We start from the raw sequence: 27,240 nt of genomic DNA, 5'->3' as shown, positions 1-27,240 counted from the left end.
TGAAGGTAAGGGAGGTATGCACCTGGGAGCAATTTTTGAAGTCCACTGCAGTGTCCCCTAGGGTGCCCGGTTGGTGTCCTGGCATGTGAGGGGGACCAGTGCACTACAAATGCTGGCCCCTCCCATGACCAAATGCCTTGGATTTGGCTGGGTTTGAGATGGCCGGCCTCGGTTTCCATTATTGGCGAAAACCGATGCCGGCCATCTCAAACCCGGCCATCTCTGACATTTGCCCGGCCCCAACCGTATTATCGAAATGAAAGATGACCGACCATCTTTTTCGATAATACGGTTCGGGACCGCTGTTTGCGGTGCCGGCCATATAGATGGCCGCCCATGTAGATGGCCAGCGCCGTTCGATTATGCCCCTCCACGAGACTCCAAATTCACAAAATCATCAAGGATGTGTTTTTTAAAATTGAAACTGATAAGTCATTTAAAAGGATTGTTAAAACGTGCAACTTTAGGATGGTAGTACAAAGTATTATCTCCCCTTGTTTTGATTATCGTAACAGGTTACTTTTTGGGGATTCGAACTTAGAGCTCTCCAGGTAGCCCACAATTCTGTTGTCAGGGTTCTAACAGGTTGCAGTCATTACTAGCACATTTCCCTGATTTTGAAAAGATTGCACTGGCTCTCCATTGAATATAGGATACAATATAAAATCATTTATATGGTTTTTAAAATGGGGCTGGTTTCCAAGGTTTTAGCAGCAAAACTTCATATATATCAACCTACACATTTGCTGAGGTCATCAGACAAATGTATATTAGAAGTTCCTTGGTGTTGTGTGATAAAGTCAAATGAATATTGTAGTTCCGTTTTTTATGTTGCAGGTCCATTATTATGGAATATGCTGCCCTGGAGGTTTAGAAAAATACAGGCTTTGAAAGAGTTTTAAAATGAGTTAAAAACATTCTTTTTCTTGCAGGCATATGAGAGGGTTGATGATTGAGTCAATTAAGAGGCAAGTTTATTTGCCTTTGTAATGGATTGATTGTACTTTTATCAGTTGATCTCTTTTGAGATAGTTTTATGTATGTTATACGATGAGTTGTATTATCTAAATTATGTATGTGAAATTTGTGATTCATCTAGAACTCATCTAGATTGTGCGGAATAGAAGTTGTTTTAAATAAATAAATAAATCAAAGTAGTTCACAATAGGACAAAATATAAAATATCTGCAAAAGGAATGGACATAGGAAAATAAGACAAAAATAGGTGAACACACAATGGTAAGCACATAAGGAATTCAGCAGAAATATGATCAAATATTTTTAAAACAAAATCATATGATACAATAGGATAGAAGGAGTGGAAAGATCAAGATCAGGAATAAGCTTGGTGGAAATAATAATAACCAGCCGATATGCAAAAGGGTTTAACCAGACAGGAGAGATTTGTGCCCGATTAAATCCCGCAGAGCTGTCCATCCACTAATATTCAGTGGCACTTAAGTGGGTAGTGTCTCCTTGAGTGGAGGAGTGGCCTAGTGGTTAGGGTGGTGGACTTTGGTCATGAGGAACTGAGTTCAATTCCCACTTCAGGCACAGGCAGCTCCTTGTGACTGTGGGCAAGGCACTTAACCCTCCTTTGCCCCATGTAAGCCGCATTGAGCCTGCCATGAGTGGGAAAGTGCGGGGTGCAAATGTAACAAAAAATATTACTTGTGACTACTGCAACACTGTCCACTTAGTACTGAGATGATACAGGGGAGGGGCTGGTAGCTAACTAGGCAGCAGTGATATTCAGCCCACTACCTGGTTAGCTAACTGGCTAAAATTAGGACAGCAAAAAGGCAGTCCTAACTTTGACCGGTTTGCTAATTGGGCAGAGAGCTGAATATCAGCTGAGCATTTTGGACAACTCTGCTAACAAAGCTTCTTCCTGCAAGAATTCTTCTCCCAGAGCATCTCCCTTCATTAGAGCATCTCTCCTCTAGACCCCACCCCCAACACATGATCTTAGCATTCTCAATGCCCCCCCCCCATGATCATAGCCCTCCTGAACACTCTTCCACATATGATCATAGCCCTTGCGACCCCCCCTCCCCACTTGATTGTAGCCCTCCTGAAGCCCTCCCTGAGATCAGCCTTAATCCAGGACACCTCACCCCCTGTAGCCCCCCCCCCCAAGTCACCTATAGGTTTTCTGGTGGTCTACTGGGTAGTTTGGACAGGAGAGATCCCCAATCGCTCCTGCCCATGTTGGCATCTGGGTCAAAGTAGGTGCAATGACCTCTAGCAGCAGTCTGACAGTACTACCCAATTCCACCCAGTACCATAAGACTGCTACTAGAAGTCATGGCATCTAATTTGATCCAAAGAGATGGTGCAATTATACTAAGCATGAATCCTTAGTAAAGTCCAATCTAATTAGTCTGTGAGAGGGAACAACTGGAAATTATGTTGAGAGGAATGGAGTGCATGTTTTGGAGTATGTGGAAGAAGAAAAGAAAAATAACAGAGGCCCAGAAACTGTAACCTGAATTGTGAAATTTAGATGGAATTCAATAGGAAATAGAAAGTTAGCATTCAGTTTGCAGAAGAGGAGAAACTTGGTGAAGCATTTCGATATGACATCTAATCTGACTTCAAAATCTGAATAGGAAAGAATGTCATTTTCAAAAACAAAAACGTTTATCTTTTTTTTCAAAAATACTGTTTTGAACATAGGTTTTGTGATTTGGACGTTTTGTTTTTTGGTCCATTTTCGGAAAAAAAAAACCCCAGTCCAAGTGCAAAATTCACAAAATCAAGCCACTGGGATGAGAAGCCAGCATTATTAGTAGACTGGTCCCCCAGACAACCCAGAAAAGCAACAGGGCACACTAGGGGGTACTGCAGTGGACTTCATAAAATGCTTCCAGGAACACATCTCACCACTGCTCCCTTATCTTGTCTGCTGAGCCCCCCAAAACCCACTACTCTCAGCTGTACACCACTACCATTGCCCTTATGGGAGAAGGGGACATCTTTATGTGGGTACAGTGGGTTTCTGGTGAGTTTTGGAGGGCTCACAGTTTCCTCCACAAGTGTAACTGGTAGGGGGAGGTATGGGCCTGGGTTCACCTGTCTGCAGTGCACTGCATCCACTACTAGACTAATCGAGGTACCTGCATGCTGCTCTAATGGACCTGAGTATAACATCTGATGCTGGCATAGAGGTTGGCAAGTAATGTTTTAAATCACATTTTTGGGGGTGGGAGGGGATTAGTGACCACTGGGGAGTAAGGAGACATCAAAACTGATTCCCGCTAATGGTCATCTAGTCATTTAGGGCACCTTTTTGTGCCTTATTTGTAATAAAAATAGGTCTAGCTCAAAACATCTTAGTTTTAGTCCTGGACGGTTTTTATTCCATTATGGCTGAAAACGTCCAAGTGTTAGGAATGCTCAAATCCCACCCTTCATACACCCCTGACACACCCCCTTGTGATCTAAATGCACTTCTGATGGACTTCATAGAAAAACACCTAAAAACTGGTTTTGAAATGCCTATTTGGATGTTTTTGTGAGAAAAACATCTAAATGCAGATTTATGCCACTTTTTGGACATTTTTCTCTTTTGAAAATGAGCTCCATAGCCAAAGTTTTTCTTAGCCAGGAGTAATTTAACTCAGAAGTTTTGGATAAGTTGAGTCTTCATAACTAAGTAGAAGGGAGTCCTTGATAAAGAGAATTGCAGTAGTCTTATATTGTCATAACAAGTGCAGAAAACGGAGATCCAGGAGAGAATGAACTCAGCAAATAGGCCTCAATGTAAGAAAGCATTTTGAACTACCAATGAAATTTGAGGGACAGACTTTTACAGTGTCTTTCAGAGGGAGATCAATACCTTTAATTAAAGGACTGGAAGACAGTAAAGATGAGGAGTGCCAAGATAAAAGTACCTGGCAGAGTCCCAAAAAGTAGCAAGATTTCATGCGACTTACCTCAGGGATAAGCGATGGCTTTCCCTCAAAGATGTTAGTCTCAGATTCATGATAACATCAGTAGCCATGGTATTGTGGAAGCTGGGTAGGTTTCTGTTGCTACTTGTCATAAAGTTAGGATGAGTGACTCCTGCTTCTTCTTTCCTAAGGGAGTTCTCCTTTGTATGGCTGCCAGTTTCACCAGGGTTCCAACCCCTGACCCTCAGGAGCAGTTGATAGAAGACTTAGAGCTGTAGCCATGGGAACTGCACACGTTTTCAAAAACCCCAAGTGTATTGCAATGAACTAGAATATTGCCCTCCCGAACTTCAAAAATATTGCCTTAACTGTTAATGTTGCCTGCAGAATTTTATAAGAAACTGCAGAGAGATGCAAGTTATTTGTTATAACTGCAAGCTGATTCTTATTGTTGAAAATTGCAATTTCTATACTTTTAATGTAGTGCAAAATAAAATGAAACACACTTAAAAGCAGTGTTGTATGGAAACTAAGTAAAAGCAGGGCTTTTTTTGAGGGGGTACTTGGGGGTACTGAGTACCGGCACCTTTTCTATTATCTGCTAAAATTGACCCATGGTCCCAAGTTTTAATGAAAGAGCTCAGGCTCTACACATCAATTCTGCCTTGTCATAGATTTTGTGACTGATTACAAGGGGCCTGGCTATTGTGGGGCGGGCCCCTCAGTCATCACCCCACCCCTGAAGGATGGCCTGACATTTGAGTACCGGCATCTTTTTTGCTAGAAAAAATGTACTGAGTAAAGCATTTATACCGCACATTATCCCAAACAAGCTTGGGTTCAATGTGGCTTACATCAAACTTTAAGCAAAGTACCATAAGCATTAAACAAAAGGAAAAGACAATAAGAGGTATAAAATCATAGCAGCAGAATGACTCATTTGAAAATAACAAACTAGCTAAGAGAATTACAGTGGTCAGGAATTCACTAAATAAAAATGCTTTCAACAATTTACAAAATTTTAGGTAATAGAAACATGCCTAATTGACTTTAGGAGGGAATTCCTTTGCTTAGTAGCTTAGGGGTGTATTTTCAAAGCACTTAGAATTAACAAAGTTACATGGAAGGGCATTTTCGATATGATGTATATGTCCGACTTTGGACGTTTTGCACAAAAGATCCAAAATCCAAACAGGAAAGAGGGTCATTTTCAAAAAAGAAAAACACCTATTTTTTTTTTTTTTTTAAAATACTGTATCGACCAAGGTTTTGTGCTTTGGGCGTTTTGTTTTTTGTGCCATTTTTGTAAAAAAAAAAAAAATGAATAAGTACAAAACATAGAAAATCAAGTCATTTGGATATAGGATGAGCCAGCGTTTTTTGAAGACTGGTCCCCCAGACATCTCAGGAGAGCTATGGGGCACCCTAGGGGATACGTCTGTGAACTTCATAAAAATGGTTCCAGGTACAAATCTCTCCTTTGCTCCCTTATCTTGTCCCCTGAGTCCTCCAAAGCCCACCTAGAACCTACTGCCCCCCACTGTACACCACTACAATAGCCCTTATGGGTGAAAGGGGCAGCTATATGTGGATATAGTAGGGTTTTGGTGACTTTGGGAGGGGCCACAGGTTCCACTATAAATGTGACAGGTAGAGGGAGATAGGGACCTGAGTCCCCCACTCCATAGTGCACTTCACCGACCATTACACTACTCCAGGTGGGTGGGAGGGGACCAGTGACCACTGAAGGGTCATCCCTGATTCCCTCCAGTGGTCATCTGGTCATTTAGGGCACCTTTTTGTGCCTTATTTGTTATAAAAACAGGTCTAGCTCAAAACGTCTTAGTTTTAGTTTTGTTTTGTTCCATTATGGCTGAAAAACATCTCACAAGCACACCCACATGAGTGACAGTCATTTTCAATATTTAGTTTTACTAAAAGCAATGTGGATTGAATTGTAGAACATAAACTTCTTGGAATAAAAACGTTAACAGTAGTTGCATTCATTGTAGTTGTGGTACTTTTACTCAAAAAGTATTATGCTTCTATTTTCACTAAAGTAAATTTTCAGTATGATCTTCACTGTACTTATACTTAAGAATTAAAACATACAATTAATTTGCCCTTTTATTTTACTTTGATCTAGTATTTTGAACCACATTGCTTAAAAGTTTAGGATGTAAAACAAAAAGTTTAGGATGTAAAACTAACTATAGCAATGGCCCTGCAGAACCACAGGTCAAAAATCAACAGTTTCTAGAGTGAAGGAACGCAAGATACTGTTTTCACAACTCCACCTAATGCCCAGTCAAAGAATAGCACTGGAAGTACTGCACCACCAAGATATGTACAGTATATTCTGGTCCATCAACTGCAGAAGGTCCCCATAGGGCTCAGACTGTCGGAGGGTGTGTAAGAAGACACTAGCAGAGATGCTTTCTTAACTGTTTAGATGGGCACCACTTGCACCTCTAAATACATTTTGGAGGAAGGGTCTGGAGCCTGCTACTAATCTCTGTATGTGTTTAAGGTGATATAATGGAGGATGGGCCTAGGTGTCCATCATGGCCAGAGGGTATTCTCATGTTTTGAAGGGAACTATAAAGATCCTTCTTTTTAGGAGCCTGCAGGCTTTTTGTTTCTTATGTAGGAACAGGCTGCCAACCTGGAGTAGAAGGTCAGGGATCCTTAATGGCTTCCAAGCTGCTAGGAAGCAAGAAGCCACCTCTTATTGTAGCCAGCTAAGCTTTATAAAAAGAGGGCAGTTTCATAGGCCAGCTTGACCTGACCAGCCTTAGTGCAACAACAAGGAAAATGGAGGAATGCAAAGTTTTAGATGTGAACAGAGAGAACGAAAGCTGCAGTAACCAGCAAAGATTCAGCCAGAGCTTCCAAAGGATTCAAGTTGAATAATGTATGTATTTGCAGTTCAGAAAGTATCTGAAAACACATGTTTAAGTCAGGAATACATAGTTAATTAGCTGTTTAATTGACTACAATGCAGACAAAAGTCCAGCAGCAAGAGGGGTGCTATTCAGTCTTTTGCACCGTCACATGTATAATTACCTCCCAGTTGGCGAGAGGTTATATGTGTGTGTTTGATGCAAAGAGCTCCTAGCTCTCAGAGAATGAGTCCGTTCTCTTGAGGCTAGAGTAGCAGACTTGGAGGAATTGTGGGAGACAGAGAGGTACATAGAGGAGGCCTACAGGGATGTTGTAGAGAAGTCCCACCTTCAGTCTTGCAGCCCCTGTGCAACCTTGGAGGAGGGAGGTCTCCTAAAAGGAGAGCATCACCCTGGTGAAGTAGGAAGTAATCCTGTAGCCAGGACATGCCCATAAGGAGATGATGCAATTCCTCTCGCACTGAGGATGTGTCTCCAGGAGCTCCTGCCCAGGAAGGAAGAGTTAGGAGAGCTGTTGTAGTTGGTGATTCGATCATTAGGCATGTAGATACCTGGGTGGCTGGTGGACGTGAGGATCGCCAGGTCATTTGCTTTCCTTACACATCACCTAGATAGAATTTTAGATAATGCGGGGAGGAGCCAGCTGTCTTGGTACATGTGGAATGGATACCAATGACATAGGAAAATGTGGGAGGGAGGTTCTGGAAGTCAAATTTAGGATCTTAGATAGAAAGCTAAAATTCAGATCCTTCAGAGTAGGATTTTCAGAAATGCTTCCCATTACACAAAAGACAGGCAGAGCTCTGAAGTCTCAATGTGTGGTTGAGATGATGGTGCAGGAATGAGGGATTTAGATTTGATAAGAACGGGGTAATATTCTGTGAAATGGGGAGCCTGTTCCAAAAAGATGGACTCCACCTTAACTGGGATGGAACCAGGGTGCTGGTGCTAACATTTAAAAAGGAGATAGAGGGTTCTTCCCATTGATTACCTATGGTGAAGAAGAAGGGCCAAGTGAGAGTTTATCCCTCTGAACCCTCAACAACTCCTTCTACTCTGGTCTCTAGACATATGGATTCCTTTGTTTCTCATGGAGACCTGTGGCCATCAAATACCATGAGTCACTGGCTGCCCAAACGCCTTGCCGGGTGGATCGGCCTCAGGCTTCAGCTTTGAAATTTCATTGACCCCGGATATGAGGATGCCTCTGCCACAACACCTGCCAGATAGTCCTGGAGGCTTGCCAATGGGAGCTTAGTGGAAGTTGCTAGCTACTCCAGAAGGTCCCTTGAGTGAGTGCAGAGGTTTCCGTTTTGCCTCTGTTTCAGCAATTGGATGATGCTTCAACGCTGGAAGATCAGACACAGACTATATCCACGGAGCAGGAGTGCCTGCAAAAATGGGTAGCTGACCTAGAGAGTAAGGTGGACAATTTGGAGAATCGTTCGAGATGTAATAATTTGCACCTCGTTGGTCTGCCAGTGTCCATTGAGGAACATGGCTTTGTGAGATTCTTGGAAACATGGCTGCTGTCAGCCCTGCACCTGGAAGCTTAACTACAACATGTCCGGGTCAAGAGGGCCCATAGGCTGGGACTGGTGCATTCTCCGAGGGTTAAACTAAGAGTAGTAATATGGATTTTAAATTACTCTCATAAACAGCTTATACTGCATACCATTCGAGGAGGAGCCACCTTAATGCATCAAAACTATAAGATTCTATGTTTTCAGGACTATTCCTTACAAGTCCAAAAACGGAGGAAAGCTTTTGCACCTATATGTACTTCGCTGATCACACTACATGTGACCCATTAGGGTCGGACCCATTATTTTACCCACCCAGGGGAGGCGAACACATTCTTGAAGTCCTTACCGCAGCCCTCTCCTCTCAGGGGTTGCAGGACCCATGGTGATTTTGGGGGCAGCTATGGTACCTGCAGCATCAGGCTGGTTAGTGCTTGATGAACGCTTGATGAATATGAATTTTGTTTTGGATTTGGACATAAATTGAGCAACAGCGAGCTTAGTACAGACTGCATCATAAATAATTCTCCCCTTTGAGGGTTCTTTTTGTTTTTTAGGGATGTTCCGGGGCTCTATGTCCCAGTGTTTAGATATTCTGATGCCCCAAGGACATAGGGTCCTTTTATTAAGGCATGCGGTAATTCCATTTTTGACACGCATCCAGAACACGTGGTAGAAATTTTCTACCACGTGGCACTTACCAAGCAGTAATTGGTAATGTACGTGTGCTGACGATTACCATCCGGCTAATGTGTGAGACCTTATTGCTAAGTCAATGGGTAGTGGTAAGGTCTCATGCCGAAAATGGATGTGCACCGGTTTTAATTTTACCGCACGTCCATTTTCAGCCTCAAAAAAAGGCCTTTTTTACAGGTGCGCTGAAAAATTGACCTGTGCGCATCTAAAACATGCGCATACACCAGTGCAGGCCATTTTTCGGTGCGCCTTAGTAAAAGGGCCCCATAGTGCTTAATTTAGTAAGGCACGTAGTAATGACAACAGTCTAACCCTCTAGTATGCCCTCTAGTACTTCATGGTTCAGAAGTCTTTTTAGGGGGTCCCTGGGAGTGTTGGAAGCTTTCCGTGACTCAGTTAATGGATGGATGCCAGAGATATTCCTCAAGAGGGGTGTCTGCAATTTGGACCTTTATACTGATTTTGATTATCTTGAGGGGGCTGGGACATAAATGACATATATGTATTTATATGTGGATGCGGTTGGCAGATGTGGGCATCTACGATGTTAATCCCCTCTTCCCTTTCCCCTCCCATCCCCCCTTTTTCCTTTTTTTTTCTCTAATCTTGAAGGGGAGGAGACAAGACTTTGGGCCATGGTGTGGCTTTATGTGATAATTGGAGGACGCTAATCTGCTTCCATGGACTATATAATGGTGGAGGTAGAGCTGAGACTTGACAATTTATCTCCGGGTAACTGTTGATTGTGATTTTAAATTATGATCCTCACCACAGTTGGGGGAATCATGTGTGGGGTTTTACAGGCTCTGTTAGGCACCTTATATTTCTTAGAGGTATGGTAGGTGGCTCCAGGCTCAATGCTTATTTTTCTAATTTGGCGGATTGCCCCATCTCCTCTCTTTCTGTCAGGAATATATGTAGCTTCTCGCTGAGGTAAGCGGGGGTATAGTAATGGGGTTTGGGGGATAGGTACTTGCACTATTAGGAGGGCAATGTACACAATCTCTAGAAGGTGTTTGGGTCTGAGGGGTCAGGGGTGGGAGGGTGGGAAAGGGGAGGTGGGTAGTCAGATGGGGAAGGGATCGGGGAATTTGAAAATAGAAGGGGGGGTTGGGGTTTTTGGTAGGCCTTCTCTTTGTTGGACGTGGGGTTTGGTTCTGTTTAGAAGAGAGAGGACAATACAATTCGGGATGTTGTGGGATGGGACAACATTCCCTTGAACAAGCCGGGAATTGAGCAGTATATATATGGGCGCAATTACATGATGGGATGGAAGGTTTATTCCTGTTATGTGGGGGGTATTACTTCCCCTATTAAAAGGAAAAAGAACTTACACAGTTTACACCGTATGGGTGCTTCCATAACTATATTACAAGAAACACATCTTACCTTCGCTGAACATCAGAAACTACACACCTGGTGGGTTGAGGATTATATTGAAGCTCCTGCACAGGGGAAGAAAGTTGGGGTTATTATTCTTTTTCATTAAAAATTCCAAGTTGAGAAAAAATTGATGGAGGTGGACCTGGCGAGTCACAATATCATTGTGCAGGTAGTGATCGATGAGTCTCCATTTGTGCTGTGTAATGCTTACGCTCCCAATATGTATGATAAAAAATTCTTTAGTAAAATTATTCATCTAATTCAATCTTCGATGGGTCCCCGGTCATTCTTGGAGGGGACTTTAATGTGGTGGCTGACCCTGAGTTACATAAATCCAATCCCTTGCAGTATGCCTGCTGTGGTAGAACCAGAGGGATTCCATTACCTTGTGAAGTATTGGGAATGGTGGATGTTTGGCGGGTTTTACATCCAGGTGAGAGGGATTTTACTTACCTTTCTAGGGTGCACCAAACCCAATCACAAATAGATTATATCTTAGTTGCAGAAGAGCTATTCTCATGGGTCCAGGTGGCTACAGTTGTCCCCAACATGGTATCGGACCATGCCCCGTTTGGTGGAGTTAGGGGGAGGGAGTTCTGGTTATTACTTTAGAAGATGGGCCTTCCCATTGATCTTTATCAGGATACAGTGTTTTTGGTCTATCTTCACGGCAGATTATAAGGCATTTAATTGTCAGCGTAGTAATAACCCAGTATTGTATTGGGAGATAGCGAAGGTGTTTTATAAGGTGACATTATCGCCTTTAGTAGCATAAAAAAGGAACATAGAGATGTGGCCATCTTACGTATGGAAAAATAACTAGTATACTATCGCCAGCAATATGGTATGATACTGTGGGTTGAGGATAGGGAGCAATTATTAGCCACCCAGCTTGCACTTAACGAATTGCTGCACCAGTGAGCCAAGAAATCGGCCATATACTACCAATGCCAGCTCTACAAACATGGCAACAAGGGTGAGAAACTGCTGGCTTGCTTGGTGCAGCAGAAAAGGGGTTATCAGAGGGTTTTAACATTACACCATCCCTTGGGTTGCCTGACTCATTCTGATAGTGATATTGCCCAAATATTTAAGATTTATTATGAGAAGCTGTATACTCCTGATCTTATGCAAACATTAGACCCAGATGTCTATTTCAGTAGCATGGACTTTCCTAGGCTTTCAGCTGCTCAATCTGCTGGGATCAATAGACCAATCAACATCAATGAAATTGTACGGGTAGTGGGAAGGAGTGCCCTTTATAAAGCACCGGAGCCTGATGGTTACAGAGCTGAATTTTATAAATTGTTATTAGCAGATATCCAACATCTTTTGGTAGCCTTGTTTAATATGGGATCCAATCCTGCCAGCCTCATTGCGGATTCCGGAGATAATAGTATTCCCTAAGACAGGGAAAGATCCTAGTTATCCCGAATCTCATAGGCCTATTTCATTTATCGGGTATGAGGCAAAACTATTAGCAACCATCTTGGCCAATTGTTTAGGCCGACTGTTACTGTCGGTAATAGCGGATCCCCAGGTAGGTTTCATATGGGGGAGACAGGCTGTTAAAAATATCTGTGCTATTTTGGCTACTTTGGATCATGTCCAGCAGACCTGTCTTCCGACTTTGCTTATCAGCTTTGATGCCAAAAAAGTATTTGACAGGGTTAACTGGGGCTTCTTAATCACTGTAATGCGTGTTTAAGGTATTGAGGTCTTCTTTGAACAAGTGATTCAGGACCTTGTATAGAGATCCAACAGCTAGAGTTATGGTTAATGGGCAGGTTTCAGAGACATTTACGGTGCTTAGTGGTACCCGGCAGGGTTGTCTGCTATTTCCATTATTCTTTACACTTACTTTGGATCCTTTGACTTGGGAGATGTATCTTGCAACAGGATTATAGACTTCTTTGACTGGCTCTCATCCATTTTTGTTGGGGGGGGGGGGAGTAAAAATTCTAAACAAGTTAGAATATTTGTATGGGATCTGGATGCAAGGGGGTTTAGGGCTTCCCAATTTGCAGCTTTATAATTTGGCATGTTTGCTGCGGCATCTAGCTGATTGGGTATTGGGCTCTGAAAACTTTACCTTTTGGTCATTGAAGAGGGAATTGTTTCTCCATTTGCACCCCCACTACCTTTTACATGTTCCTCAGCAGAGAACGCCTTCTCATGTTTTCACAAAATGCCTGTGTTTTGTATTTGGGAGAGTCTTTGTGAGAAAGAACTAGATATTTGGGGTACCAGTCCAGGACTCACAGCCAGGAGAAGGAGAGGAGGCCTCAGTTGTGAGAAGACAGACCCCAGGGTGATCTGGTGGACTACATGAACAGACATTGTTTTTGCTGATCTTAACAAGAAACATTAAAGAGGACTTTACATTAACACCCGTTGGTTTTCTTTGTTGAGTTTCCTGTTTCTGTACAATTAAAAAATTGGGAATTTCACCAAAATAAAGGTGAAGTTTTATGTAAAAAGCACACATTATTTGTGAATTGGGATGAAGTGAAGGTATTTTTGCTAGAGTCACCCAGTGAGAACCCTGGGGCCCTTTTGCCTCCTCTTTTCTCATGACCAAGACACGGAGCTAAAAACTAGTCATTCTGTGTAACCCCTTGGAGTCCAGGGAACCTGGTTTACAGCTCCATATGTTCATGAGATTTGAATCCAGTTCTCATTTTCTGGATCTTACTCTCATGGAAACAGAGCCAGACTGTATTGGGATACAGCCTGGACTGACATTGCATACAGACATGGAAATGGATAGTAAAATTGAAAGATGAGAAAACATTGAAGGGCTGCATGACAGCAATGTGAACAGTACCAGATGGAAAGTAGGCAGAGAAAGGCCTTGCAGGGAAAATAAAGTGAGAACAATCAGTTAAGTGCTATTTACTGAATATACAAAGACAGTCCTTTGTTTGCTGAAACGTACTCTAATTTGCTCTTTCAGATCTTTATGAGTTCCAACATTGCTTTGAGCCATACATGTGTGCATTCTATTCAACAAGCTGTACTGACACAGTCCATTGATTTAAAAGGCATGTAGAAGAGTGCATTAGCAAGCCACGGCAGCAGCATAACTGAGCTGCATAAGGCAGAGGACATCAATAAGAGGACAGCAACCTATTTATCCACTAAGGACTATGTTTACTAAGCCAGTGCTTCTTAACCCTCTCCTGGAGCTACACCATGCCAGTCAGGTGTTTAGGATCACCATAATGAATATACATGAGTTAAGTTTGCACATAGCAGAGGCTTACAATATGCAAATATCTCTAGTGAAAATTTTTATTGTGGTAATCCAGAAGACCCAACTGGTTAGGTGCACCTCCATGAGAGGACTGAGAAACACTGTAATAAGCATTCCTTCTTGGGTCACAGAATAAGAGGGTCCCTTAAACACATCTGGGCCCTTAAACGTTTGAGATCAATGCAGATCATACAGGCATAGATATTAACACATCTCCTACCTATGTTCCAGACAATCTATCTGCATCAGGATGTGCTGCGCACTTCACTTGGGAGTGAAGATAATGGGGCAACAGTGAACCCATTTTTCTCTTATCTTAATGGAGTAGTCATGAAAAGAAAACAGAAATATCAAATGAACTTCATGGTCCTTAACTTACCCTTTGGAATCTGCAGGTCAAGACTTCCTGCTATTAAATCTAAAGTACTCAGCATTAAAATTCTATACAGTTGCCTAAGAGGTGTTTGATGAAAGGGAGACTTTATTGCATTATTGTCAAGAAGAAATCACAGTTTACTACATATCAGAGGTCATTTTAGAAGGCTTGCACATCATTTGTCTGTGTAAATAGTGAGCTGACACTTAAACAAGTATATCCATAGCATGCACAGCTTTCCAAGGGTTGTGTTTTGGGTGTGGTTTGGATGGGCATTAGAAGAATGCATGTATTTCCTATTTTGCAAGAAAAAAATGCACTTCTGATTCATTAAATCTAGACTTATCATTTTCACCTGCTCCAAGACAAGTGCAAGTGCTGGAGGAGTGATGGGGAAAGGGAAATCATGCTAGCCTTTCTGGTACTGAGAACCACCATGAAATTCTGAAATGTTGGTTTTGTTGCTTGATTTCTTAAGTGGTTCCCCTTCAATGTCCAGCTTTTAACTTGTAAGTGGTAGCATTTAACATATGTAAGTTGCAAAATAATCACTTAAGAATATAAGCGTGCCACACAGGGACAGACTAAAGGTCCAACAAGCCCAGTATCCTGTTTCCAAAAGTGGCTAAACCAGGTCACAAGTACCTGGCAAGGTCCCAGAACAGTAAAACAAATTTTATGCTGCTTATTCTAGAAATATGCAGTTGATTTTCCCAAGTCCATCTTAATAATGGCTTATGGACTTTTCTTTTAGGAAATTATCCAAACCCTTTTTAAACCCTGCTAAGCTAACTACATTTACCACGTTCTCTGGCAACGAATTCCAGAGTTTAATTACACATTCAGTGAAGAAATATTTTCTCCAGTTTGTTTTAAGTTTACTACTTAGTAGCTTCATTGCATGCCCCCCAGTCCTCAACCCATTCTTTCAACTGATGTAAAAGAACATGTTTATTGAACTCCTGAATTGAAAGTCTCAACTTCTGCTGAGCCAGAGCTGTTTTCCCTTGTTGACATTTGTGCCTTTTTCCGCTGTGCTTGTCTTTAGTGAAGCATGTAAATCTAATTCCTGATTGAGAGGGGGATGCTAATCCTATTCCTTGCCTTTTTTCAGTGTCACACCAATTACATTCCTGTGTGTGGATCAAATGGAGACACTTACCAAAATGAATGTTTCCTTAGGCAAGCAGCTTGCAAGCAACAGAAAGAGATAACAATGGTGGCAAGAGGACCTTGTTATGCAGGTATGTAAGACAAATGGCACATTCTCAACCTCAGCATCATCTCTTGAACTGTGTATTATGGTCTGGTTAGTTCTGTGACAAGTAGTCTAATAGGTGATTTGATCTCAGCCGCCCCCAATTCTGATATCCTGCACCCTGCAGAATGCAAGGAGTGCCAGGGACATCTGAAAGGGTTAAACTGAAAATTAAGCTTATAGGCAGTGCTGATTTTCAGGTCAGAGACTGTGAGGCGCACCAAACTTCTCTCTAACTCCTCCTTTAGTCATATGGGCACATCCTTTTACTCTGTCTTCCACCTAACCCGACCTCCTGGCCTGTCCCCACTACCCACCGTCTACAACAGGCTTTGGCTAACATATTTTTGCCACTGCTGTCCCCTTTTTCCAGTCTTCTCTTCTTCCTTTGGGCAGCAGAGATACAGTGGAACTCAGGGCTATGATTATCCCAGCTGTTTCTTCCCTGCTGCAGCAAGGGTATACTGACTCCTAGGGCTACACTGACTTGCTTTCTTCTCGAGTGTTAGACTAGTGGCGGTCAGTTAGGGTGGGCCCGAGCTCAGAGGGTGGGCCTAAAAATGTATCTCTTCCCTCACCCTCCTCGTCATGCTCATGCCTCCCAATCCAAAAGAAATACTTGAGCTGGCAGGGATTCACAAGCTCCTCCAGCTGAAGGAACAAGTACACCCTATGCAGCTGGTGGCAGTGTCCCCGAGCTGCTGACAGGGCTAGCTTTCGTGCATGCACATAAACAGAGTATGAATGAGAGGTGGGGTGGCAATGGCTCTGGGACACTGCTGCCACCTGCATAGGGTAAAAGTGTTCCTTATGCAGGAAGGTCTTCGGCTGGTGAGTCTTGTGGATTCCCGCTAGCCACATCAATGGAGCACTGATTTTAAGTGGGCCTGAGCTCAAAGTGGATGGGCCCTGGCCCACCCATGGCTATGCCACTGTGTTAGACATGTTGGGACTCAAAGCAGAAATTTGGGAGCGAATCCCAGAGCCCTCCAGCAAGTGCCTCCTCCAACTCTAGGCAGACTTGGGGTTCCTGCGGCATATCCCTGCCCTGTATGAAATATGGGTACAATGATCAAAGTATCTTGGGTAACTTAATAGTTCACTCATTTTGTTAGATTGTATGTGAGTGTCTGGCGGGCAGTCAAAATGGTTCTGGATCATTGACCCAGCACAATCATCCCTATTTATAATAAAGGTTGTTAAGTTTTAAGTTGGGGTTGCTTTGAGTCAAAAAGAGTTGAAGGAGAGCTAGCGAATATCCTCCCACATGGAGCCATGACACTGACCAATGTGTGCCAATGACATTCATCCCCACTAATCTGTGTCTCTCTTGAATGCCCCTGTTACCTAGGCTTATGCCACCAGTCTGTCTGTCCCTACCGTTTCCCCTCCACCAGATCCTGCATCTCTCCTTCTCCTTTTCTCCTTCCCTCTCCCCTCCCCCTACCAGGTCCAAAGCATCACAACTTTAGGCCGCCAGCTGGACCCAGCTGGCAGACTGTGTACATTAACCACTGAGTTAGCACACAATTTACATACATTTGAAAATTCCGATGCACTTTTTAAAATTTTATTAAACCAAATATTTGAAACAAGGTGAAAAATGCATCCAAATCGGAAAAGTCTGAATCTTTCCTAAAACACACCAAGTAGTTCTTCTGTGCCCATCTCTACCACCTTGTCATGCACTCTGGCAACTCCAACACGTATTGTTGAATCAGGTGAGTACAGCAGTGGCATAGCTATGGGGGTCTGAGCCCCCCCCCCCCCCCCCCCAAAACTGGCTCTGGGTCTCCCGGTTTGGCTGGCGGGAGTTCCCAAACCCCGCCAGCTGAAGCGTTTGTCCCGCGCTGGTCTCACCACATTGCCTACCCTGATTTTCTCAGTCTCACCATGCACGCTCGTTTTAGTGAAATTGAGTATGCGTGACACTTCGCTCATGCTCAGTTTTATTAAAACAAGTGTGCACAGCTCGACTGAGAACAGAGCAGGGCAGGCAATGTGAGACCAGCAAGGGACAAACGCTTCAGCTGGCGGCGATTGGGGACCCTCCAGCCAAAGTACCATCATTCAGTGGCGGCGGTGGTGGGGGCAGGCCAAAATGTGCCCCCCCCCCCAACTTTGGGCTCTGGCCCCCCCTCCCATTGAGGTATGGCTACGCCCCTGGAGTGCAGAGCTATGAGTACTTCAACTTGTCCCATTAGGTCTTATGTTCTGCTTTCTCCGTTTCAACAACTAAGGATTTTATGATTCTTTCTCTTGAAACAGATTGCTTTCTCTGTATTAACGTCTTTCAAATATTTGAATGCCTTTCTTTTCCTCCAAGGTACATCTGTTTAAACAGGTGTACTGTAGAAGAGAAGCAAGACTCTCTGCAATGGTAAATAACATCTGGTTTTAAAAATCCGTCTCGACTAGCCCAGGTTTCTTAGATTCTTTATTATTTCCTATGGATGTTTAATCCTTTTGCTTTGGCTGTAGTTCTAACACTTATTTTCCCAAGTGGGGTTGGGTGGCAAGGAATTATCAGCATCCCTCCTTCATATTGCACATCCTCTCAGTCTCAGGCACCGTCAATCTGTCTTTCAGATATGTGCACCTGCAAGAGGAACTTGATTTCTGATATCACGGTTGGGATGAAATTCCTGCAGTGGTATCAGAAGATACATTCCTACTGGTGCATTGCTGTTCAAACCAATAATAAGTATCATATTGCATAGTAATAAATAGGACCCATTTTTCAGAGGACACAGTTAAAGTCTTCATGTCCAATAATGATTTTTGACAGAAAAATGTGGCTTAATTCTCTTTTATGTCTCCTCTAAAAGGCCTGTGATAAAGATGTATGTTATGGGGAGAATTTTATAAACACTGTCTAAAGTTAGGCGTGAGGAAAGATGTGCTCTAAACTAGTATCTTCCAAAGAGTGCTCTGTACGGAGTGCCCTTTACAGAATAGTAGCTTAGGACTAGATTCAATATATGGCACTGAAAAATCAGCACCTAAAAATAATGCACATAGGTGTATCCTATAAACATCATGTAAAGTTAGGCACAGTTTATAGCATAATCCTAAGTTAGGCGCAGTTTACAGAATACACCGAAGCGCTTGGTTTGGTGACTTCATTTAGGCGCAGTCATTTACGCCAAGTAAAACTTGGCATAAATGTCCACACCTAATTTCTGCGTGGATTGGGCATATTCTATAACAGCGTGCATAGAGGTCTGTTTACTAAGCCGCACTAGCAGCTTCCGCACGGCTTTGACGACACAGCTCGTTCAAAGTGAATGGACTGTGTCGACACTAGCACACAGCTGGCCACACTAGAGGCTTAGTAAACCCCAGCAATAGTTTTTAGGAACACCCACGAACTGTCCATTCCACACCCATGGCCATGCCTCCTTTTCACATCCACTTCTTAGAATTTACGCGAATCACTTTATAGAACACGCCTAGCAAGTGGTGCCTGTAAATTCTATTTATGCCAATGAGTGCCGATAATTGCTTGTAAAGTCACCAATTATCAGCACTGATTGGCTTGTTCAATTAAGTTGTGTGCAGAATACAGAATATGCCTGGATTTCCACGCACAAATTACGGTGCTATATATAGAATCCAGGGGTTAGTGTGGATTTTGCTTTGGGTGTGGCACTTATGTCTGCAGAAACCTGGGGCCCTTTTTACAAAGACACGCTAGCGTTTTTAGCATGCACTAACCATGTAGATGCCCATAGGAATATTATGGGCATCCGCATGGTTAGAGAGCGCTCATTTTTAGTGCGCGCTAAAAACGCTAGCGCGTCTTTGTAAATAGAGCCCCTGGTGTAAATGCTGACATGCAACTAATAACAGTTGGTTGCACAAATGACCCCATTCTATAACATCTCCCCCAATTTCTGGAAATGCCTCTGACCCGGCAATGCCCCTCCCATAGCCACACCCCCTTTTGAGTTGCATTCTATAAAATTTGGGCAAGCACTTTATAGAATAGGGCACAGGGCAGATCCGCACGAAAACCCACGTGACTGCCAATTAATACCGATTATTGTTTGTTAACGGCTCATTAACTAATTAGCTTGCATGCGAATCTGGGTTCCGCACCTAAATTTGTGTGCCCAACTGAGTGACCTACATAGAATCTGGAGCTATCTGCATAAGTCAGTTTTAATGGACTGAGCATTGACTGTACTAAATTAAATTTTATAACCTGAACTTGAGTTTTGCTCATATTTCTGTAAACTCTGTCAGCAGATGCAGATGGGACTAGGATAATGATTACTGCCAAGCATTTGATACATTTTCCAGAAATGGATCAAATGCCCTTGGATCAAGAGCATTTGATACATCTACCAGAAATGGATCAAGTGCAATGATAATAATTCATATCTTTTGTACTTTATTTTTAAAATCACAACCCTCATGTGAGCTTGATTGTCAGAAAGAGGGATGTGAATGTCTCTTTCACTGGAACCTTTAAAATAAGACCACCGTGACTCCTAGGGACTCATTTTTGAATGAGAAAAATGTTTAAAAAGTGGCATAAATTGGCATTTCGACGTTTTGTTTGCCAATATGTTCGATCACTTTTTCAAAATCAATTTTTTAAAATGTTTTGGTATACAGTTCAACGGCAGTGTGTTCACATCACAAGGGCATGTTGGGAGCAAGATTTGGGTGTTCCTAAGACTTGGACGTTTTCTGCCATAATGGAACAAAACAAAACATCCTAAGCTACAGTTTAAACATTTTAGTCTAGACCTATTTTTATAATGACTAAGGCAGAAAAAGGTGTCCTAATTGACCAGATAAGCACTGGAGAGATTAAGGCATGATTCCCCCCCCCCCCCCCCCCCCCCCCCCACACACTTACTTCCCCAGTGTTCGCTGAGGACACTGGGGAATTAAATATTGTGTTGTATACCAATCTAAGCATGTTCTTTTTGTTGAGCCTAGACAACTGGTTGAATTTGTTGTCGCTAAGGAAGGGGTTAATGTGTCAGTGGGTTCTGATGATTTGTCTTAGTGAAGCACGTCCGGCTGCAGGTTTCTGCTTAGTTCATGCTGCTACCCTTGTGTTGAATTTTTTTTTATATATTTGATCAATTACCTGATTTGACTCCTCTATAATTGTGGACCAAATATTGGTAATTTTCCTTATTTGAGGTTAATGTTGCAATATTGTATTTCTACACAGCTGCAAAGGAATTAAATACAAACAGTCATACGCTACTACTTTTGAGTACAAAAGCACACAGAGCTGGAACGCACTACCCATGACCCTGAAAAATATGGACAATCTAACCAGCTTTCGCAAATCTTTGAAGACACATCTCTTCAAAAAAGTCTACTAAGGATATCCTCACTAACTATTCCCCAAATTACTCAGATGCATCTAAAACACCTCCTACAACACCTACCTAGCACCCACATCTAAATTACTTACCTTTGCTTATTATCAACTGTATCTAAGATCATGTAATGACTGCATCATAACAACACTCTGTAAGCCACATTGAGCCTGCAAAAAGGTGGGATAATGTGGGATACAAATGCAATAAATAAATAAATACAGTAATCTATTTCAAGTCATGGAATGCTGTAAGCTTGATATATGCCTTAATCCCTCCAGTGGTCATTTTATCATTTAGCCTACGCCTGGAATAGACTTCCTGAGCCCCTATGTCTTGCCCCATCCTTGACCATTTTTAAATCTAGATTGAAAGCCCACCTCTTTAACATTGCTTTTGACTTGTAACCATTCGTCACCACCTACCCTCTTCTCCTCTTTCCTCTACACATTAATTCATTTGCTTGCTTTATTTTTTGTCTATTAGATTGTAAGCTCTTTGAGCAGGGACTGTCTTTCTTCTATGTTTGTGCAGCGCTGCGTACGCTTTGTAGCGCTATAGAAATGCTAAATAGTAGTAGTAGTAGTAGTAGTAGTAGTAATAGTGATAAGACCTGATATTTCTCAGGAACTCTGTCTGCCTTCTCCAAAATCTAATCATTATGTGGAGACAAAACTGTGAGCCTTGTCAATGACTGGCCCATCACTATGGAATGCTTTATTTACCAGGACATTTGAGAACCTGTGAAAATATTCAACAATTTAAACGTTTTTTTAAAGACTTACTATTTTGTAAAAGTCTTTTTTGAAGAATGACAGATTGTTATGGGTCCAATTTTTTTGACTGTTTATGTTTTTATGTATGTAAATTTTGGGCTCATTTTCGAAAGAGAAGGACACCCATCTTTTGACACAAATCAGAAGATGGGCGTCCTTCTCACAGGGTCGTCCAAATCAGCATAATCGAAAGCCAATTTTGGATGTCCCAAACTGCTTTCCGTTGCAGGGACGGCCAAAGTTCAAGGGGGCGTGTCGGAGGCGTAGTGAAGGTGGGACTTGGGCGTGCCTAACACATGGACGTCCTCGACCCATAATGGAAAAAAAAGGGCGTCCCTGACGAGCACTTGGACAACTTTACCTGGTCGTGTTTTTCATACGACTAAGGCACAAAAAGGTGCCCGAAATGACCAGATGACCACCGGAGATAATTGGGGATGACCTCCCCTTACTCCCCCAGTTGTCACTAACTCCATCCCACCCTCAAAAAATATCTTTCAAAATATTTTTTTCCAGCCTCTATGCCAGCCTTAGATGTCATACTTAGCTCCATCACAGCAGTATGCAGGTCCCTGGAGCAGTTTTAATGGGTGCAGTGCACTTCAGACAGGCGGACTCAGCCCATCCCCCCCTACCTCTTACGTTTGTGGAGGAAACAGCGAGCCCTCCAAAACCCACCACAAACCCACTATACCCACATCTAGGTGCCCCCTTCACCTTTAAGGGCTATGGTAGTGGTGTACAGTTGTGGGTAGTGGGTTGGGGGGGGTTGGGGGGCTCAGCACACAAGGTAAGGGAGCTATGTACATGGGAGCAATTTATGAAGTCCACAGCAGTGCCCCCTAGGATGCCCAGTTGGTGTCCTAGCATGTCAGGGGGACCAGTGCACTACAAATGCTGGCTCCTCCCATAGCCAAAGGGCTTGCATTTGGTCATTTCTGAGATGGACGTCCTTGGTTTCCATTATCGCTGAAAATCAGAAACGACCAAGTCTAGGGATGACCATCTCTAGGGACAACCTAAATTTCAAGATCTGGATGTCCCTCACCATATTATCGAATCAAAGATGGACGTCCATTTTGTTTCGATAATACGGGTTTCCCGCCCCTCCATCGGGACGTTTTGCGAGGACATCCTCAACAAAACTTGGACGTCCCTTTCGATTATGCCCCTCCACGTTACCCACTTTGGATAAAAGAAGGCTATAAATAAGATAAATGAATATAATAAATACATAAAAATTTTTTAAAGTGTCTTCTCTGGGAATGGGTAAAAGTACATGTGCAGTTTCACCCTGGGTTGTTTTACATGATTGTTCTTGGCTAAGCTTATTCAAGAATTCTATGTAAAAGAAATACTGCAGAATTCTGTATAGGTTGCTCAAAGTTCAGTGAATGCCTAAATTTCATAGACCCCTGTTTACAAAGCCACGCTATTGGCTGCCAGTGCAGTAATGCCAACATAGCCCATTCAATTTGAATGGGCTGTGTCAGCATTGCCACGTGGCAGCCGCTAGCGTGGCTTTGTAAACAAGGGGATAATGCACATCTCCAAAGGGGTGTGGGCATGGGAGGTGCATAGACGGGCCAGAGGTGTTCCCAGAATTTAGGTGCGATGTTATAGAATATCTGCATTTGTGCGCCTAACTGCCATCAGTTGGGCTCGAACATTTACACCAGCCTTTGAGAGAGTGCCCAAAGTTAGGTGCAAAGGGGGGGGGGGGGTTGAATTCTATATATGGCACCTAGAAAATCCACACAGAAAACATTTCTGCCTAAGCGTATTCTATAAGCAGCGCCTAGATTTAGGCACAGTATATAGAATACGCTTAGTTGACACCCTAGTGCCTAAAACTATGCATCTCCAGTTACACCAATAAAACATGGCTTCAGAAGCGTAGCTAGGTGGGGCGCAGGGGGAGCGGTCACTCCCCCAACAGATCTTTAGAACAGATGGTGCCTAAGCGCCAAATGCTGCAGTGACCGGTCTCCCTCCGACGCCGGCGATTCACATAGCCAGCCTAAATTTGCCTGCATCGGAGCCTCACCCTCAGACATGTCCCACCTCTGCATAAGACAGGAAGTTGCATTAGAGGAGGTGGGACACATCTGAGGGAGAGGCTCCGACGCAGGCAGATTAAGGCTGGCTATGTGAATCGCCGGCTCTGGCTCTTCTCCCTCCCTCCTCCCGGATCCGGTCCCTCACCGACTCCTTGTCCTTCGAATTCTTCGGGGCAGGCAGTCTTGCCTGCCCGCTGCCAGTGCTGACTCTCCCCTGCTGCCAGTTCGCGCTTTAAAAATGGCTGCTGAGACTTCCAGAGGCGACCTCGCGAGACTTCTGCTGAAATCTCAGCGCGATCCGGCAGCGGGGGAAAGTCAGCACTGGCAACAGGCAGGCAAGACTGCCTGCCCCGAAGAATTCGAAGGACAAGGAGTCGGTGAGGGACCGGATCCAGAGGGAGGGAGGAGAATTTGCTGAACAACTCGGGAGGGGGTGGCAGGGGAAAGAAGGGAGTCGCTGGGCATGGGTGGATGCAGGGCCGTGCCTAGGGTCTCTGGCGCCCCCCTGCAGACTATCAGTTGGCGCCCCCCCCCCCCCGGTGAAAATGATCGCTCACCACTTGCTACACTGACAGGAATTGTCAGCAATATTCTTAGAAACAAATTGCTATACATTGCAAAATAAGATAGCAGATGTAAATTCTCAAAGTAGACATATTCCAAACGCTAAAATGAAAATAAAATGATTTTTTTCTACCTTTGTTGTCTGGTGACTTTCTTTTTCCGATCATGCTGGCCCAGTATCTGAGTCTGCTGCTATCTGTCCTCTTAACTCCATTTCCAGGGCTTCCTTTCCATTTATTTCTTTACTTTCCTCCTTTCTTCTTCATTTCTTGCTCTAGATCCATTTCCAGCAATTTCTTCTCTCTCCCTGGGTCCTGTCCTCCCATCCATGTCCATCCTTGTCCCTCTCTGCCCTTCCCTCCTCCATCCATAGCCAGCAATCCTCCTCTCTCCTCTCCCCTCCATTTCCAGCAAATTGTCCTCTCCCTGGGCCCCCATGTCCATCCTTGTCCCCCTCTGCCCTTCCCTCCTCCATCCATAGCCAGCAATCCTCCTCTCTCCCCTCCCCTCCATTTCCAGCAAATTGTCCTCTCCCTGGGCCCCCATGTCCATCCTTGTCCCTCTCTGCCCTTCCCTCCTCCATCCATAGCCAGCAATCCTCCTCCCCTCCCCTCCATTTCCAGCAATTTGTCCTCTCCTTGGGCCCCCATGTCCATCCTTGTCCGTCTCTGCCCTTCCCTCCTCCATCCATAGCCAGCAATCCTCCTCCCCCTCCCCTCCATTTCCAGTAATTTGTCCTCTCCTTGGGCCCCCATGTCCATCCTTGTCCCTCTCTGCCCTTCCCTCCTCCATCCATAGCCAGCAATCCTCCTCTCTCCCCTCCCCTCCATTTCCAGCAAATTGTCCTCTCCCTGGGCCCCCATGTCCATCCTTGTCCCTCTCTGCCCTTCCCTCCTCCATCCATAGCCAGCAATCCTCCTCCCCTCCCCTCCATTTTCAGCAATTTGTCCTCTCCTTGGGCCCCCATGTCCATCCTTGTCCCTCTCTGCCCTTCCCTCCTCCATCCATAGCCAGCAATCCTCCTCTCTCTCCTCCCCTCCATTTCCAGCAAATTGTCCTCTCCCTGGGCCCCCATGTCCATCCTTGTCCCCCTCTGCCCTTCCCTCCTCCATCCATAGCCAGCAATCCTCCTCTCTCCCCTCCCCTCCATTTCCAGCAAATTGTCCTCTCCCTGGGCCCCCATGTCCATCCTTGTCCCCCTCTGCCCTTCCCTCCTCCATCCATAGCCAGCAATCCTCCTCTCTCCCCTCCCCTCCATTTCCAGCAAATTGTCCTCTCCGTGGGCCCCCATGTCCATCCTTGTCCCTCTCTGCCCTTCCCTCCTCCATCCATAGCCAGCAATCCTCCTCTCTCCCCTCCCCTCCATTTCCAGCAAATTGTCCTCTCCCTGGGCCCCCATGTCCATCCTTGTCCCTCTCTGCCCTTCCCTCCTCCATCCATAGCCAGCAATCCTCCTCCCCTCCCCTCCATTTTCAGCAATTTGTCCTCTCCTTGGGCCCCCATGTCCATCCTTGTCCCTCTCTGCCCTTCCCTCCTCCATCCATAGCCAGCAATCCTCCTCTCTCTCCTCCCCTCCATTTCCAGCAAATTGTCCTCTCCCTGGGCCCCCATGTCCATCCTTGTCCCCCTCTGCCCTTCCCTCCTCCATCCATAGCCAGCAATCCTCCTCTCTCCCCTCCCCTCCATTTCCAGCAAATTGTCCTCTCCCTGGGCCCCCATGTCCATCCTTGTCCCCCTCTGCCCTTCCCTCCTCCATCCATAGCCAGCAATCCTCCTCTCTCCCCTCCCCTCCATTTCCAGCAAATTGTCCTCTCCGTGGGCCCCCATGTCCATCCTTGTCCCTCTCTGCCCTTCCCTCCTCCATCCATAGCCAGCAATCCTCCTCTCTCCCCTCCCCTCCATTTCCAGCAAATTGTCCTCTCCCTGGGCCCCCATGTCCATCCTTGTCCCCCTCTGCCCTTCCCTCCTCCATCCATAGCCAGCAATCCTCCTCTCTCCCCTCCCCTCCATTTCCAGCAAATTGTCCTCTCCCTGGGCCCCCCTGTCCATCCTTGTCCCCCTCTGCCCTTCCCTCCTCCATCCATAGCCAGCAATCCTCCTCTCTCCCCTCCCCTCCATTTCCAGCAAATTGTCCTCTCCGTGGGCCCCCATGTCCATCCTTGTCCCCCTCTGCCCTTCCCTCCTCCATCCATAGCCAGCAATCCTCCTCTCTCCCCTCCCCTCCATTTCCAGCAAATTGTCCTCTCCCTGGGCCCCCATGTCCATCCTTGTCCCCCTCTGCCCTTCCCTCCTCCATCCATAGCCAGCAATCCTCCTCTTTCCCCTCCCCTCCATTTCCAGCAAATTGTCCTCTCCGTGGGCCCCCATGTCCATCCTTGTCCCTCTCTGCCCTTCCCTCCTCCATCCATAGCCAGCAATCCTCCTCTCTCCCCTCCCCTCCATTTCCAGCAAATTGTCCTCTCCCTGGGCCCCCATGTCCATCCTTGTCCCCCTCTGCCCTTCCCTCCTCCATCCATAGCCAGCAATCCTCCTCTCTCCCCTCCCCTCCATTTCCAGCAAATTGTCCTCTCCGTGGGCCCCCATGTCCATCCTTGTCCCCCTCTGCCCTTCCCTCCTCCATCCATAGCCAGCAATCCTCCTCTCTCCCCTCCCCTCCATTTCCAGCAAATTGTCCTCTCCGTGGGCCCCCATGTCCATCCTTGTCCCTCTCTGCCCTTCCCTCCTCCATCCATAACCAGCAATCCTCCTCTCTCTCCCTTCCCCTCCATTTCCAGCAAATTGTCCTCTCCCTTCACGCGATTCGCGAACCGCTTAGCACTGCTTAAAAAAAAAATTACACATCAGCAGGAACAGGCTGCTTCAGCCAATCCCAGGGGCCTTCCTTCAGCGTGTTCCGCCCAAGGGCTGAAGGAAGGCTCCTGGGATTGGCTGAAGCAGCCTGTTCCTGCTGACGTGTAAATTTTTTTTTTAAGCAGTGCTAAGCGGCAGCGCGGTTCGCAAATCGCGTGAAGGGGGGGTGGGACGACGCGACGGCAACGGCAACGAAGAGGAGAAACAAGAGAAGTGCTGCGTGTGCCGGTAAGCTGCTCAAAGGCACAGGGGACGCCGTCAACACTGCCAGGTGGGGACCGGAGCCGGTTTTAAAGGTCATGGTTGGGCTGGGGAGGCTTAGCCTCCCCAAGCCTCTTATACGGGGCGCCT

At 44.9% G+C, this 27,240-nt stretch overlaps 1 protein-coding gene across 1 annotated transcript in view; it reads left to right on the top strand.

The window, feature by feature from the left end:
* TMEFF1 (transmembrane protein with EGF like and two follistatin like domains 1) overlaps window positions 1-27,240 on the top strand; it is a 451,913-nt gene that overhangs the window by 207,130 nt on the left and 217,543 nt on the right. The window contains exon 3 of the mRNA XM_030204848.1: window positions 15,148-15,277. Coding sequence (XP_030060708.1) covers window positions 15,148-15,277 — 130 coding nt within the window. The remainder of the gene's footprint in view (window positions 1-15,147; window positions 15,278-27,240) is intronic.

The sequence above is a fragment of the Microcaecilia unicolor genome, chromosome 1, assembly GCF_901765095.1.
Source record: "Microcaecilia unicolor chromosome 1, aMicUni1.1, whole genome shotgun sequence".
Taxonomy (NCBI): Eukaryota; Metazoa; Chordata; class Amphibia; order Gymnophiona; family Siphonopidae; genus Microcaecilia; species Microcaecilia unicolor.
The sequence above is the reverse complement of the archived record's forward strand: the minus strand, read 5'-3'. Positions and strand labels throughout refer to the sequence as shown.